The following is a 15,384-nucleotide window of genomic DNA, read 5'->3' on the forward strand; positions in this document are numbered from 1 at the left end:
GCCCTGCGCAGGCGCAGTTGTAAGCTTCCGTCTGGAGTGAAACTCAGCCAATCAAGAGGCTGAGGGAAACGCGTGGAAGACTGAGAGCAGAAAGGTTGCCTCGTGCCTTTCGCTTCGCAGTGCGCATGTGCTCTTGTTGGTAAGCCTTGCTTGTACTCTTCGAGATGGCGCGAGGTTTTGTCACTCTGAGGGGAAAAACACTACTGGGGCAAACGAGCGGATGTTGGAGGGAGGGGTGTGGCCAAGCAGTGACGCAATGACGTTCCCTACTGCTCGTGCCGTCGCTGACTGAGTTGGGCCCCGATGAGACTGCGCATGCGCAGTGTGCCTAGCATGGCCTGAGCCATTTAAGAGTTCACAAACCAGTGCTTTCCTTAATTGACATTGGACTGGTGCTGCCCTGTATTTGCAGGCTGACCGGGGAGGGCAAGGAAAGGACCCGAAGCTGTTAGGAATTGTGGGAGTTGAAGTCCAAAACACCTGGAGGGAGGGCCCAAGTTTGCCCTTGCCTGCCCTACAGTGTAGATGCACCCTAACACAACTTTGCTCACACATAGGATTCAAGGTGTATTCTGCATTAGGTTTCTCTCAAGTGAGGGCCTGAGTGCCACTTCAATCTGGCCTGATGGCTTTTCACCCAAAGGTGCCAAATGTCCAAATTGAAATGCAGGTTTTGAGATGAGCTCAGAGGCCCTGTTGCAACCGATTCTCAAATGCACCTTCCTCTAGTCAATGCATGGCAGATACTTATTAATAGTATTGCAGTAGTACAGTGGGTTAAGCGCTGAGTTGCTGAACTTGCTGACCGAAAGGTCACAGGTTTGAATCCGGGGAGCGGTGTGAGCTCCCACTGTTAGCCCCAGCTTCTGCCAACCTAGAAGTTCGAAAACATGCAAACGTGAGATCAATAGGTACCGCTCTGGTGGGAAAGTAACAACGCTCTGTGCAGTCATGCCGGTCACATGACCTTGGAGGTGTCTGCGGACAATGCCGGCTCTTCGGCTTAGAAATTGAGATGAGCACCAACCCCTCAGAGTCGGACACGACTGGACTTAATTTGTCGGGAAAAACTTTACCATAATAGCAGCTTTTGTTTGGTGATCAAGATGATATATATCCTGCTACTAGTTTACTACTGAGCTTTGACATATGTTAATTTGTTTACTGTATCAGAAGCAAACCGAGGGTAATGTATTTAAATAAACAAAAAGTTTTTAAAAATTGGCATTATACTATTTATCATATCAGGAGCGAACCAATGTGTTTGAGAAAACACAAAGTTTTAAAACTTGGCATTCTATTAAATGTCCTTTGACCAGTAACTGGCCACTTGGAGTGTCTCTGTTGTTGCTGTAAGAAGGTCTTCCATTGTGCATATGGCAGGACTCAGACTGCATTGTAATATGTGCTCTGTGGTTTGCTCTTCTCCACACTCACATGTTGTGGACTCCACTTTGTGGCCCCGTTTCTTAAGGTTGGCTCTGCATCTCGTACTACCATAGCGCAGTCTGGTCAGCGCCTTCCAAGTCGCCCAGTCTTCTCTGTGCCATGGGGGAAGTCTGTAGATCTTAAAAAACTATTTCTTGTTTTAAGGTATTGGCGTGCTGGCCGATATCCGAACAGAGGATGGACTGGAGATGTCACAGCCTTGATCCTTTCATTATTGACTGCTACTTCCTGGTGGATGTCAGGTGGTGCAATTCTAGCTAAACAGTATAATTTCTCCAGTAGTATAGGGCATAAGCATCCTGTGATAATGTGGTGTTTCTCATTAAGAGCCATAACCACTGTTTTAATATGGTGAGATGTCCACCCTGGGCATGCGTACTCAGCAGCAGAGTAGCAAAGCTCAAGGGCAGATGTCTTCACAGGATGTGCCAGTCTGCTTTCATATGATAATTGTTTCTAGCAATTAACATACATTAATTTTGATAGCATTTTACACTGTTGAACAGCTCTGACCATCAGGAAATTGCTTCAACCCAAACTTTGCAAAGATAATAGACTGATGCAGACTCTTGTTTTCCTTTCCTTTCAAACATACAAAGTTGCTCCAGCCTCCATTCAGCCAAAGTCAACACAAAGCAATGCTTATTATTTTTATATTGCTCTTTTTTTCCTGAACTTTAATATGTTTATCTGCTTCTGTTACTAGACATTGGGGACTGGCTGTGCCATGAACTCTCACTTAGCAAAGAAGATCTTCAAAGGAGTTTTGATTCTGGAATGTCTTGGCGTGGTTGGAGCTTACGCGCTGTATTTCAAAATGGACACAAGTCAAGGTATTTATAAAAAATCTTAATATGCCAGATAACTGTGAAGAGTCTGTGGCTGATAACAGTATGTAACATGATTTGGAGACTAGGAGACTTGGCCCTGGAACAATGGCTTCAAACTACAGAAAGGAGATTCCAACAGAATATGATGAACAGCTTCCTGACTTTCAGAGCTGTTCAGCAGTGGAACTCTCTGCCACAAAGTGTAGTGGAGGCTCCTTCTTTGGTGGCTTTTAAACAGAGGCTGGATGGCTATCTGTCAGGGGTGCTTTGAATGTGATTTTCCTGCTTCTTGGCAGAGTGTTGGACTGGATGGCCCACAAGATCTCTTCCAACTCCATGATTCTGTTATTTGTTTTTCCTGGATTTCCATTTGGAAAGGCTGTCTTGCTCATTTTATAATCCCCATTTTTGTTTTCACTCATAGATAATTCTACTTTTTTATATAGAGCCAAGGTATGTGTGTCCACCTTTCATAGCTTCCTTAACTTCTAGGGGTTAAGCAGAAAACAGAAACATTAAGGAAATCTGAAGTAACTTCAAATCCTTCCATTTAAAAGAAGTATACCAAGACTGTATTAGAAGTTTCCTTGTCCTACTCAGCACATCCAGTTCAGATTTGTCTTTTAATAATGAGCTATGAATTCTAGCCTGACACGGGGATCTTTACAATAAGGCACATGTGTCAAAGTCGGGGCCTGCGGTCCGAATCCAAGCCACTTCATTTTATGTGGCTCTCCAGATGCTGGACTCCAAATCTTGTTTTCCTCATTATTAGACATCATGATAGAGCTGATGGGAGTTGGGATAAGTAACATCTAGAAAGCTGCAGTTTGTCCTGTTTAGTCAGGATAATGGGATTTGCATCAAGATACAAAGCTTGTGAATATATTTTATCTGATTTTAAAATGTCTTTAAATATTTCCCCGAGAGCCAAAAGTGCTTTTGGGTTGCAATTCCCATTATCCTCAGTCCACAAGGCAGATAAACAAATGTGATGGGAGTTGTCATTCAGTAACATCTAGGGACCCAAACTGGGTAGATTAAAAAACACCAACCACTACATAGAAGGATTATAGTTGGCCCTCTGTGTCCATGGATTCAATGGCCCTTTGAAGGCAACTCTAAGACTGATGTGGTCCTTGATGAAAATGAGTTTGACATTCCTTAGATAAAGCAATGCCTGAAATATCTTTAACTTATCCAGAGCCGCGGTGGCACAATGAGTTAAACCCTTGTGCTGGCTGAACTGCTGACCTGAAGGTCAACGGTTTAAATCCGCGAGACGGGGTCAGCTCCAGCTTCTCATGCAGGGACATGAGAGAAGCCTCCCACAGGATGGTAACACATCTGGGTGTCCCTTGGGCAATATCTCTAGAGACAGTCAATTCTCTCACACCAAAAGCGACTTGCCATTTCTCAAGTCACTTCTGGCATGATAAAAAAAAAAAAACCTTAACACATTGTGATGCTTTTGGGAATAACACAGTGATTAAGCTTCAGGGGAAAAATAATAAATACCGATATGTTAGAAAAAGTAATTATGTGAAATTATATGCCATTTAACTGTTGAAATTAAAGCCTAATTAGTGTCACAAATGTACTTTCTTCTTCCTTCAGAATTCAGGCAAAAAATGAACAGGAGATACCCTTCTATCCTGGAAGGTATGTTTTAGTAATTTGTTACTAAAAGCGTAGTTTCCCATCAACCCTTTTAATAACATTTCAGTGCAGAAAGAAATCTGTCTCCACAAAGTTGTATGCTCAAAAATCCATCTATCATTCTTTCTTGAATAAAATAAGACACTTCTATCTTCACAGTTTATTACAAAAGTAACGAGTGGTCTGGTATATATGGCAAAAGGGAGCAGGATGCAGAGACATGGTTAAGCAACAGAAACTAGATGTAAGTAAAACAAAATTTAAAATAGTTTATATAAAAATGGGATTATATTTATTTTTTGTTCTTTCTGACTCTGTTTTTCAGCGGTTTGTGCCTGAACTTCTTTTTCTGCTTGATGATACTTTTCACATCTTTGTTGTGAATCCACTTGTCGCGTTCTGCCTCCCACTTGAGCTGTTTGAAATCTAATGGAAGAATAAAAGAAACAAGTTAAATACATTAATGGACTAACTAGATCCCTTGGAACATTTGACACTGAAGTTTTATATGCATTTGAAGAAGGCTGCATAAGTTATTAGACCAAAAAACATGAATGAGGCATAACAACTACAAGATGCTTGGCACAATGTTCCACAAAAAACTCTTCTGTTTATAAGTCTATCCAAACTTAAGTATTTTACATTGTAGTAGTGTTTGATGAAATGGTCTGGAATACATTTATGCTAGAATAAACAAATCAACCACAAAAATGCTGATTTTCTAAAGTTGCTTCTGAACAGGCAGTGTCACATTTACAACATATGAATTTCAGAAATTCTATAGCTGCTAAGACAATTATTTACACAAATCTTTCAACAGTTCTGCACATATTTTACTATAAAACCTTATCATCATCACCATCATAATCATCATTATTATTGATTAGTGTCATTCAGGAATATACTCCATCCTGTCTCATACACTGACTGGCAAATACTGCCTCACTCCTATGGGGAGAACTGTGCCCCCCAAGCCTATATCCAGCCATATAAACATTTCTGGAAAATCAGGATGATGTGTGATGAAAATATCTCTAGCCAGTACTGCCAGGAAAGTTCAAATACACAACTAAACCAGAATGCAGAACCCATATGTGAAAAGTTGAAGCAAAATGTTTGTTTCAAACATATAATCTTAGTGTTGCAATACCTGAATAATAATTATTATAATCACCACCACCACCACCACTACTACTACTACACTTCACCCAAGTTTTATTTCACATGCTTAATATGTAAGCTCTAATGGCAGAGCTTCATTGGGGTTACCCAGAAAGGCCAAGCTGAGTAGAAAGTAATTTTCTGTTACTGCATTTGAACTGTCAGCCTCAAAGAGCTGAGAGTTATAACCACTTCTTTCTATGTCTATGGACAGAAGAGCAAATGGCTTCTTTATCCAGATGTGAGAGAAACTGTAAGTTAATGATACCATTAATTTCTGTAGAACTTCAATTTTATCTGAGAAACTCAATCCTGCAGCAAAAAATGCTCAAGAAAATCTTTGTTAATGCAAAAGATTTGTGCTGCCATGTAGCACACAATTGCTGCCAGGCTTAAGCACACACTAAATCCTGTTTCCAGAAAACTTATTTATTTATGTACCATATTTATACCCCACCCTTCTCACCCTGTAGGGGACTCAAGGCAGCTTACATATATAGGCAGCAATTCGACACCACATGGACATACATAGTAAAATAAACATATACATTAAAACAATAATTAAAAACATATCAAATCTTAAAACCACTTATTTAAACTTACATAATCCAATATCATAGTCTGAGGCCATTCCAGGTTGTCATTGCACTAATCCATATTCTCTTATTGCACTGATTGACTACTAATCGAATGATCCCGCATCCTCATCTTTAGCCTTTTCCTGAATGTCAAGAAGAAGTGGCTGACCTAATTTCATTAGGGAGGGAGATACAAAGCCGAGGGACTACCACTCAGAAGGCCCAGGTCTCTCGTCCCCACCAACTGCGCCTGCAAAGGAGGCGGGACCGAGAGCAGGGCCTTCCCAGAAGATCTTAACCTGGTTCATAGAGGGAGATACATTTGGACAATATTTAACTTATCTACATGGTATGAAATAATAGGTAATTATTTCCATCATTCGAATTCAAAAAGGTTACACTTATTACACTTATTTCTAATCTAAAGGATTATAGAATAATTTGCACAGAAAAAAGGAGAAGAGAAAGGAAACTTTTATGGAAAAGTTACTTACTTGCATTATCTCTGTTTGCCATTGCATTCATCCCGATACTGTCGAATTTGGACCCAACGTTTTCATCCAGTAAGTACCCAAACTTCAAAATAAACAACATCAAAAAGATTAGTTCTTTGAATATCATCAGAGCAGATCATTTTGATAGAGAAAATAATTTAGTGGCACTTACTTCTTCTGCAGCAGCATGCATGCGAGTATCCTTTTTTCTTTTCTTGCCTTCCTTTGCTGCTTTTAAAATAAATAATAATAGTTCAGCCAACTGTTCCAAATTCGAGTCTTTCTTCTTTTGTAACTTTCAAGAAAACATGTTCCATCCCTCCCCCAGACTTGAAATAAAAATGGCATTAAACTGGCAGCTTCTAATTATTTTCCTAAGAAAACATTGTATAATATTTAGCAGCTTACCATTGTAAAGTAGTATCATTTGGCATCATAAATTCATTAATTTAACTGAAATTCTAAACAGTACTTGTCCCTAATGGTTAGAAAATTTCAGGTGCTCTAATATTAGAAAACTGTGCATTAATTTTAAAAAGACGAATAAATGCTTTGCATTATTTTGTCTTCCTCCATAGTCTGCATTTCCCCACAAAATTGTATTGCAAGATTCCAGCAACAAAACTATTTTGTTTAAAATACAAATAGATTAATCCTATGAAAATACCAACTTAACATTTTAAAACCTATCAAGCAAGCAATAAAATATTAAAATCCAGCACATTTATTTTAAAACCTTCCTTTGGTAAGTCTTATCATTGAAATTAAATCCTTTATTCATACATGCAAAACTCCCTTTCTCCCAGAAATCCTATGTGATTGAAGAATACAGTTCCAACAAAGGGAACCCAATCCCCAAAGCTGTGGACAGTTCTCCTGTTCCTTACCTTTAACTGATGTAGCAAAATCAATTTCTTTTTTTCTTTTGCCTTTTGTATTCACAGGTTTGACTTGATTTTTATTTTCATCTGTTATGAAAAAACAAAAGTTGTTAGGCTTCATTCAGAGTATTTAATAAAACTGAAGCCTGATGTGAACCTTCTTGCACTTTTTTGCAGATAAAATAATGGAATCCTAGAAATAATAGTACGTATTATTTCAGTTTCCACATACACATCTCACAAACGTTTTACTCTTGGTTATCTCAGAGATACATACAACATGGCCCTTAATAGTGAAACAGCAGCATGGATTTTTTCCAGTGATGTGCTCTGTATTGGAACAGATGCGCCGCACTACTTTTGGTTTAAATATTGGCTTGATTTTCAGCCTATTTTAGAGGTTCTGTCAGGTTTTTGAAGACATGTAAGGGGACGGAAGATGAAAATCACTTTGTTTGCAGATACTGGATTGTAGAACAGATTGGAAGAAAAATCCAGAATTTTAGAGAGAAAGGGAAGCTCTGGGGGGGGGGGGGGGGTAGTGTAACAGTTAAAACGGCTAGCTGTAGGAAAAACTGCTGACCAGAGTAGTAGCAGTTTGAAGCCATGAGTCGGGGTGAACTCCCACCTGTCATCCCTACCTTCTGCCAACCTAGCAGTTCAAAAGAATGCAATGCGAGTACATCTATAGGTACCCCCTTGGCAGGAAGGTAAAAGGGTACCCCATGCAGACATGCTGGCAAAACATGATCAGAAAGGTCTGTGGACAACAGACTCCTCAGCATGGAACAAGAGCACCTTCCCATGGCCAGAGTTGAGCGTCACCTCCAGACACCGGAGATGAAAAGGGAAAGGCCTTTGCCTTGTCTGCGCATTGTGCGTCATTGTGTAAAAGGCATTGAATGTTTTCCTTAAATGTGTACTGTAATCTGCTCCGAGTCCTTCCAAAAAGATAAAGTGGAATATAAATTAAGTGTATTACTGTTATTAAGTATTGTCTGGGGCTTTGAACAGCTGATGCCCAAGAAGGGTATCGGCTCTCTCTGCTGTTCTCCACCCTATGCCTATTGACCAAGAAAATTCTGCCACCCCTAAGGCTTCCTGGAGTGTTTAATGCTCAACATTTTTTTTTCCCAACTACAAAGTGACTAGGAATCATCCTAAACTAGAAGATACGAGTAGAAGTTTTTCAGCACGAAAGTCTGGGCATGTAGAAGGACACATGGATGTTCCTGGGAACCCTACTTTGGCTGCCTCTAATAGATCTGCTCAGGCCCCAAGCAGTCCTTAAGCCTCCTACCTTGTTGAAGGATGAAAACATTGTCCAGAATCACTCAATAGGCTGCTGGAACACAATGGAATTTGTTCTGGGTTTCCCACATCCAGACACAACCCACCAACTACAGCACAATACAGAACTATGTATTCAGCATTCATCCATGTAAAACACAGACTTCTGTATCAGATTGAATCTGTGGTTTCATGCAACAGTATTTTTGGACTGACAAGAAGAACTATTAGTGGGAGGAAAGAGATATGGGTGCAATTGTCACAAGAGGAATGTCTTCTTTTATATGTTTGAAACTGGAGATGCTCATAGATGTCTTAACTCGCACATGCAGATATACACACCTACAGTTTATGCCCTTGCAATCTGAAATCCTCTCAGCATTGTGAGTTATGTCAGTTCCTCCCAAACATCTGCTGTGATTTATGTAACAGCATTTAGACTATCTGATCCAGCAGCACAAGTAAAAATAGAGCAATTGCCACAGCCTTTTTCAGTTCAGGGAAGCAAGCTACTTTTACATAGAATAATCCCAAGAGAACAGATTTCTATTTGGGAGCCAATAATGCATACAGCTGGCACATCTAAGCAGTTCTGAAACAGTATATTGATTTTATAATAACAAATACAGTCTGTCAGAAAGTACTCCTGTGGGGGAAAGAAATGTCATGATTCTACGTGGCATGTAACTTTTGAGACAGACACAGTAAGCCAAGAGATAAAATGGAATCTTATGTGACCTAATCTTATACAGGCAGCCCCCAAGTGATAAACAAGATAGGTTTCATAGCTTTGTTCTTAAGTTGAATTTTAAGTTGGAACAGGAACATTTTTAAATGTAACTCCAGCTATCTATCTATTTTTGGATAGCATAGGGAAGGTTTAACACCCCTGTGGATTTTTGTTTTGCTGTCTTGTGGCCCTGTTCAGAAGATTTCACCACACTTTCTGTCTATGTGATAATTGGATTTTGAAAAATTGGCTTGTTGAGGAGTCAAGGATTGGTGATAAAGCCTCAGTGGAGTCACGTTTTCTCCATGATAATTCTATCAGGAATGAACTTTCCTTCCTAGGAGCAGATTTCTCTCACTTCCTGTTGTTTCACCCCTGTTCTTAACTATGAGTCATTTGTAAGTCGGATGTTTACAACTCAGGGACTGCCTGTACTTAATTTTGAAAACTGTAGTTTCAGGAAAATATGAAATTCAGTTGTAAATATTTATTTCACTACATAATAGTCACACTTTCTCCCCCTTTCCCCTTCAAAAAAGGGGGTGCGACTATTATGCGACTATTATAGCCTACAGCTATGAGGGAAAAGTGGCTGGGAAGAAGGAGAGGGAGTTGCAACTGGTTCTCTGGCCTCTTTCCTCTTCCTCCAAGGGAGACTTCCACTGTTTCCTTGGCCATCCTCTCAACTTCAAATCCAGCCCAGCCCACCTTCTGACGTGACCACAGGGCTCTGCCTTGGTCCCAGAGTACAAAAACACCTCAAGGAAACCAGGAAGGGGAGCCAGGAAGGAAAAGGGAGCAGAAGAAGAGTGAAAGGCTTCCCTTCATCCAGTGAAGGACCCTTTGTTTGAGTGGGGGAGAACTGGGTAGAAGACACCCCCAGGCTCTCCTCAGATGCAGAATTGGTGAGAGGGCACAGTGAACAAGGCCCCATAGTTCTCCCAAGTAGACATGCAGGTGGATGAAGGCTCACCCGTCCATGTGCCTGCCCTTGAAGCTGTTCCAAAGGGACATGTGACACATCCATCTATTATATGATAAATTCTTAAATACCTTAACGGGGGGCCCAAAAATGTGGGTGCAACTATGATGGTGACTATTATGCGATGAAATGCAGCATGTTTGTCTGGTATCAGCTGTCAGAGACCTGAACATGTAGTTCTTTTCACACATCGTAAAAGAAAAATTGTAACAATTTCAGTGAGAAATTTTTTATTTTACCTGGGATGTTGTCGTCATCTGACACATCCATGAAAACCCCTCCCTCTTCATCGGCCTCTTCTCCAAACGCTTCATCCATGCTTCCTAGAGAAACTTCTTCATCATCAAGGTCATCAAAATCATCCTCATCAGAATCTTCAAAATCTGCTGCATCATCCTGGCTTTTCTTTTTCCCTTTGCTTTTTATGTTTCTGGAATAGTTTAAAAAAAAAAAACCTTTTAAACAGAAATTCACTTGGAAATTTTTATTATACTTTAGCACATTGAGAAAGTGGAAGTAAAATTGAATTTAATTGTACTTAAATTACAGTACTTAATGAATATCATATGTATTTTTAAGGCTCTCTCTCTTAAGAAACTTTAAGTATTCAAATGAGAAAAATCAGAAGTATTGTGCAAATTACTGGGGAGGAGTAGACTCCCCCTCTGTGAAAAGGGACTTCTACAGTGCACACTTGATCCAATCCTCACTATCTTCAAGACAGAGAGAGGCGGCATGTCCTCCATATTCCCTGCAAACCTTTCCCAAAGTGACCCAGTGTGCTAGGAAGAATCATAGAATCATAAGAGTTGGAAGAGATTCATCCAGTCCAGCCCCCTGCCAAGAAGCAGAAAAATTGCATTCAAAGCACCCCTGACAGATGGCCATCCTGCCTCTACTTAAAAGCCTCCAAAGAAGGAGCCTCCACCACACTCTGGGGCAGAGTTTGGAAGTTTTTCCTAATGTTCAGGTGGAATCTCATTTCATGTCGTTTGAAGCCATTGTTCCACATCCTAGTCTCCAAGGCATCAGAAAACAAGCCTGCTCCCTCCTCCCTATGACTTCCTCTCACATATTTATACATGGCTATCGTGTCTCCTCTCAGCCTTCTCTGCTTCAGGCTAAACATGCCCAGTTCTTTAAGCCCCTCATAGGGCTTGTTCTCCAGACCCTTGATCAATTTAGTCGCCTTCCTTTAGAAACATTCCAGCTTGTCAAGATCTCCCATAAATTGTGGTGCCCAGAGTTGGACACAGTATTCCAGGTGTGGTATGACCAAAGCAGAGTAGAGGGGTAGTATGATTTCTGTGGTTCTAGACACTATACTCCTATCTATGCAGACCAAAAGAGAAAAGGGGGAAAAATAACGAATGGCTCTCTTCAAACCTATATAGCTCTCTCATCACGGATACTGTGTTTGAGATGGCGAGTTATATCCCCAATACATCTCATATTCCCCAGTACATCTCAAATTCAAGCCTACACAAACTGTGATGCAATTATTCAGAACAGATTATTTGTTACTATTTCAATTGTTCCAAAGAAGCTTTAATGCTTCTCTCAGCATTTTATATCACCCTAGAAAGTAGAGATTAGGTAGTGTGAATTCAAACACCCTGAAAGGCAGACAGATTCCCCTTTTGGATGAAGATGGTTTGAATCTCCCCAGCCTGAATCCACCATAGTCCACCAAATCATAATAACTGATATTCCCCATTCCCACCCTCTCACTGGGCAAGACTTTCTCAAGATCCAAAAGCTACATCCAATGTTCATTGTTGATAGCAGATCCCCAGGTTTTCTTTGGGTTGGTGGTCAATGATTCATCTTAAATTTGTCATTTGTATTTTTCAATTTCTTTTTTACCCAGATCAGTTCTCTCATTTAAGTTTCACCTCTTGTCAAATGCATAACATGTCGTTTTTGAGTTTAAATGAATCACACCAGCTGTATTTATCTCCTTAGTAAAGTACACCAGATTTGTTTACTGAATTAACGTTAATGAAATCATTATCTTTAATCTGCCAAAAAAAAAAAACCCTTATGTAACACCAGAATCATTCTCACACAGATCAGAATTCCACCCAAAATGTCTGCTTTTCAAGATACTAACATTTCAAAGTCTATGAAACCTAAGCCAGTGGGAACACTAGATAGGGATCACCAGGGACCAATGTACCTGCCACACCATTCCAAAGTAAGTTTGTATGTGCCACAGGAAGAAAACAATATCCAAAGTGATCAGGAGGGTTCACCAGGAAAATTCATCTCCAAGCCAGTTCTATTTAAGTTTTATTTCAATTACCTTTGTTATTTTAAAAATTAAAACGTATCAAGCCTTGGTAGATATAAATAAAGAGGACAGCAATTATTATTTATTACTAGCTGTCCCCTGCCACACATTGTGGCCCAAATTGGTGATCTGGAAGATAAAGTAATGAGAAAGTGCTGGTTTCTAATATATGTAATTTCTTTATGCTTGTGGGTAAACAGTATTTCTTGTTGTTTCTTTGTCAGTGTTGATGTAGAGATTGTCTGGTTTGCCTACTCTGGAACATGAAACATATCATTGTCCTTCTTTAGGGGTCCCTTTCAAATCAATGATACTATATCTATCATATTCATATATATGTGTTTGTGTGAATCATATATATCTATATCTATGGTTGGGTGGCTCTTTGTCAGGAGGGCTTTGATTATGTTTTCCTGTGCTGGTGAAGGGAGTTGGACTGGATGGCCTTAAGGCAGCATTTCTCTACCTGGGGGTCGGGACCTGCCTGGGAGAGAGGTTCATGAAGGGGGTATCAGAAGGGTTGCCAAAGACCAACAGAAAACACAGTATTTTCTGTTGGTCAGGGGGGTTCTGTGTGGGAAGTCTGGCCCAATTCTATAGTTGGCGGGGTTCGGAATGCTCTTTGATTGTAGGTGAACTATAAATCCCAGCAACTACAACTTCCAAGGTCTATTTCCCCCAGACTCCATCTGTGTTCATATTTGGGCATATGGAGTATTCATGCCAAGTTTGGTTCAGATCCATCATTGTTTGAGTCCACAGTGCTCTTTGGAGATGTAGGTGAACTACAACTCCAAAACTCAAGGTCAATGCCCACCAAACCTTTCCAGTGTTTTCTGTTGGTCATGGGAGTCCTGTGTGCCAAGTCTGTTCCAATTCCATCATTGGTGGAATTCAGAATGCTCTTTGATTGTAGGTTAACTATAAATCCCATAAATTATAACTCTCAAATGACAAAATCATTTTTTTAGTGATGGTCACTCCTTGGGTTAGTAGGTCTCTTGTGGCCAAATTTGGTGGCAATTAGTCCAGCAGTTTTTGAGTTATGTCACTCAGAACGAATAGAGCATTTATATAGATAGATAGATAGATAGATAGATAGATAGACAGATGATATAGATGGGAAAGTATGGAAAAACAAGAATTACTCTTTTCTGTTCCATTATCAGTTGTTGACAAGAACTTACTATATTATACTTAAGGGATCCAAAGGTGGAATACAGACCTTTCTTAAAGATGACCTTAAAAAGGGGGGGGGGGAGGAAATGTGCCCCAAAAGCCAGGATAGGGGGAAACGTGCCCTTCTTACTTACTTATTTATTTAGGACATTTATATTCCACCCTTCTCACTCCCAAATGGGACTCAGGGCACCCTATAACTGGCAATCATTAGCAGCCCCTACATCTGTTTTTATGGTTTCCAAGAACCCCGGAGATTTAAAGGAGGAAAGGGGACAAAATAAATTATTTGGGGGACAGGAATTGCCCCCAAAGAGGTATGGCAGGCAATTGCATCATAGCTTTGGTCCTGTTTATGCAGATTTAGGCCCATGTGAGCCCTTTTCCCTAACAGAAATAATCCAACAATTGAGGGGTTTTTTAACTCTCCTTTTTTGCAAATGGTTCAAATTCCCAAAATCTGACAGTACAGTATATTTCTTTATGAAGAAACTACAGTAACTTCATAGTAAGGAGACTGAGGGTAATCACACCAATGATGTAGCCATGTTTTAGGAAGGTTGAGGCATTTTGAATTCCATTTAGTGACAACTAAAGCAAACTGCATTTAAAAAAAAGAATGAAGGCCTGAGACATAATGCATCATATACTCATACCATACACTCAGGTCATACTGCTACTGAAATGCTTTTCCATTAAAAAAACTTACCCAGCAAAATTAAGGTCATCTTTGACATCTGAATCAAAATTATCTTGCTCATGTGAGTCTGAAAAGAAGGCAGATAGAGAGATCTGATTCCACAATATAAACATAGTATGATTTACCGCATATACAGTACTTGTGTATAAGTCAACCTCATTTATAAGCCGAGACCAAAATTATGAATTTTGATATGACCCATGAATAGCCAGGAGTCGTTTTGAGGAAAGGAAAAAGCACCAATGCTGAGTAAGGGGGCCTACCACCTCTGGCTTCTGTCATTTTCTCAACAGCCATTCAAAAAGACCAGAAGTGGCACTACAATGAAGAGATAAAAGATAAAGGTGCTTCTTTTAGGTTCGCCCAGGATGAAGTAAGCTCTCCCTTTCATTAAGGGCATGGTTTATTTTTCAGTCAGAGTTATAGTACAGTATTTACAGTACAGTACATAAGTCATCCCAGATGTTTTGAGTGAGGTTTTTTAAAATATAAACAGTAGTTTATAAAATAAACCAGTACAATTTATTACAGCTTGTAATATGTGTGCTATATCCTTGCAAGGGGGAAGTGTGGCCCCCTTGCAAGGACATGAAGTCCATCAAATCTTATTCTACTCCATACAACGTCCCAGAACATCTTATAAGCATCTATAATAAAAAAATAATTTTAACTTTTTCCAGGTAATTGTTTTGTTCTTAAAATGCCTCAAAAGTTCTAGCTCTCTTCCACACCAACCCTCCACCTAAAAACAAAATTAAAGTGGCATCACATTACTTTTGGTTGCATTCCTAAATTCAGTTTAACCAGTTTGTAAAAACTATCCCTAAATGCACTGAACTGCTATGTTAACCCTCTTGCACTCCAAACACATCCATCTTTGAATTGGAACTTCACACTCATCTACTGATCAGACACAGTTGATCTCCCAAATATTTTCCCCCTTTTCAAGCAAATCCAATGTCTTCTATAAGTCTCCTGGATGAAGAGAACAAGGGAGGAGAGCTTACCTAATGCTCTTTCAAATTCATCATCATCCACATCTTCTACGCTTTCATCATCCCTCGTGGATTTCCGTTTCTCCTTCTGCATATCTATCTTCTTATAAAATCTGAACATTAAAATCAAATCAAACATAAACATTCATGAAGAATCCTTTTT

General features: G+C 39.7%; 2 protein-coding genes across 3 annotated transcripts in view; one reads left to right on the plus strand and one right to left on the minus strand.

Moving 5' to 3' along the window:
• CEBPZOS (CEBPZ opposite strand) lies at window positions 1–4,649 on the plus strand. Its single transcript, XM_067464557.1, has 5 exons — window positions 1–139; window positions 2,156–2,282; window positions 3,897–3,941; window positions 4,098–4,182; window positions 4,264–4,649. The coding sequence occupies exons 2-4, from the start codon at window positions 2,177–2,179 to the stop codon at window positions 4,178–4,180; spliced, it is 234 nt and encodes a 77-aa protein (XP_067320658.1). The 5' UTR covers window positions 1–139; window positions 2,156–2,176; the 3' UTR covers window positions 4,181–4,182; window positions 4,264–4,649.
• CEBPZ (CCAAT enhancer binding protein zeta) overlaps window positions 4,084–15,384 on the minus strand; it is a 25,903-nt gene continuing 14,602 nt past the window's right edge. Inside the window, exons 10-16 of one of the 2 annotated variants that reach the window (XM_060753957.2) lie at window positions 15,234–15,334; window positions 14,236–14,293; window positions 10,294–10,484; window positions 7,059–7,139; window positions 6,344–6,399; window positions 6,172–6,253; window positions 4,084–4,364 (exon numbers count right to left, since the gene is read on the minus strand). In XM_060753957.2, coding sequence (XP_060609940.2) covers window positions 4,231–4,364; window positions 6,172–6,253; window positions 6,344–6,399; window positions 7,059–7,139; window positions 10,294–10,484; window positions 14,236–14,293; window positions 15,234–15,334 — 703 coding nt within the window. In that variant the 3' untranslated portion in view covers window positions 4,084–4,230. Of the gene's footprint in view, window positions 4,365–6,171; window positions 6,254–6,343; window positions 6,403–7,058; window positions 7,140–10,293; window positions 10,485–14,235; window positions 14,294–15,233; window positions 15,335–15,384 lie in introns of both variants that reach the window. The other variant, XM_060753956.2, reaches the window with a different exon arrangement.

The sequence above is a fragment of the Anolis sagrei genome, chromosome 1, assembly GCF_037176765.1.
Source record: "Anolis sagrei isolate rAnoSag1 chromosome 1, rAnoSag1.mat, whole genome shotgun sequence".
NCBI classification, from domain to species: Eukaryota; Metazoa; Chordata; class Lepidosauria; order Squamata; family Dactyloidae; genus Anolis; species Anolis sagrei.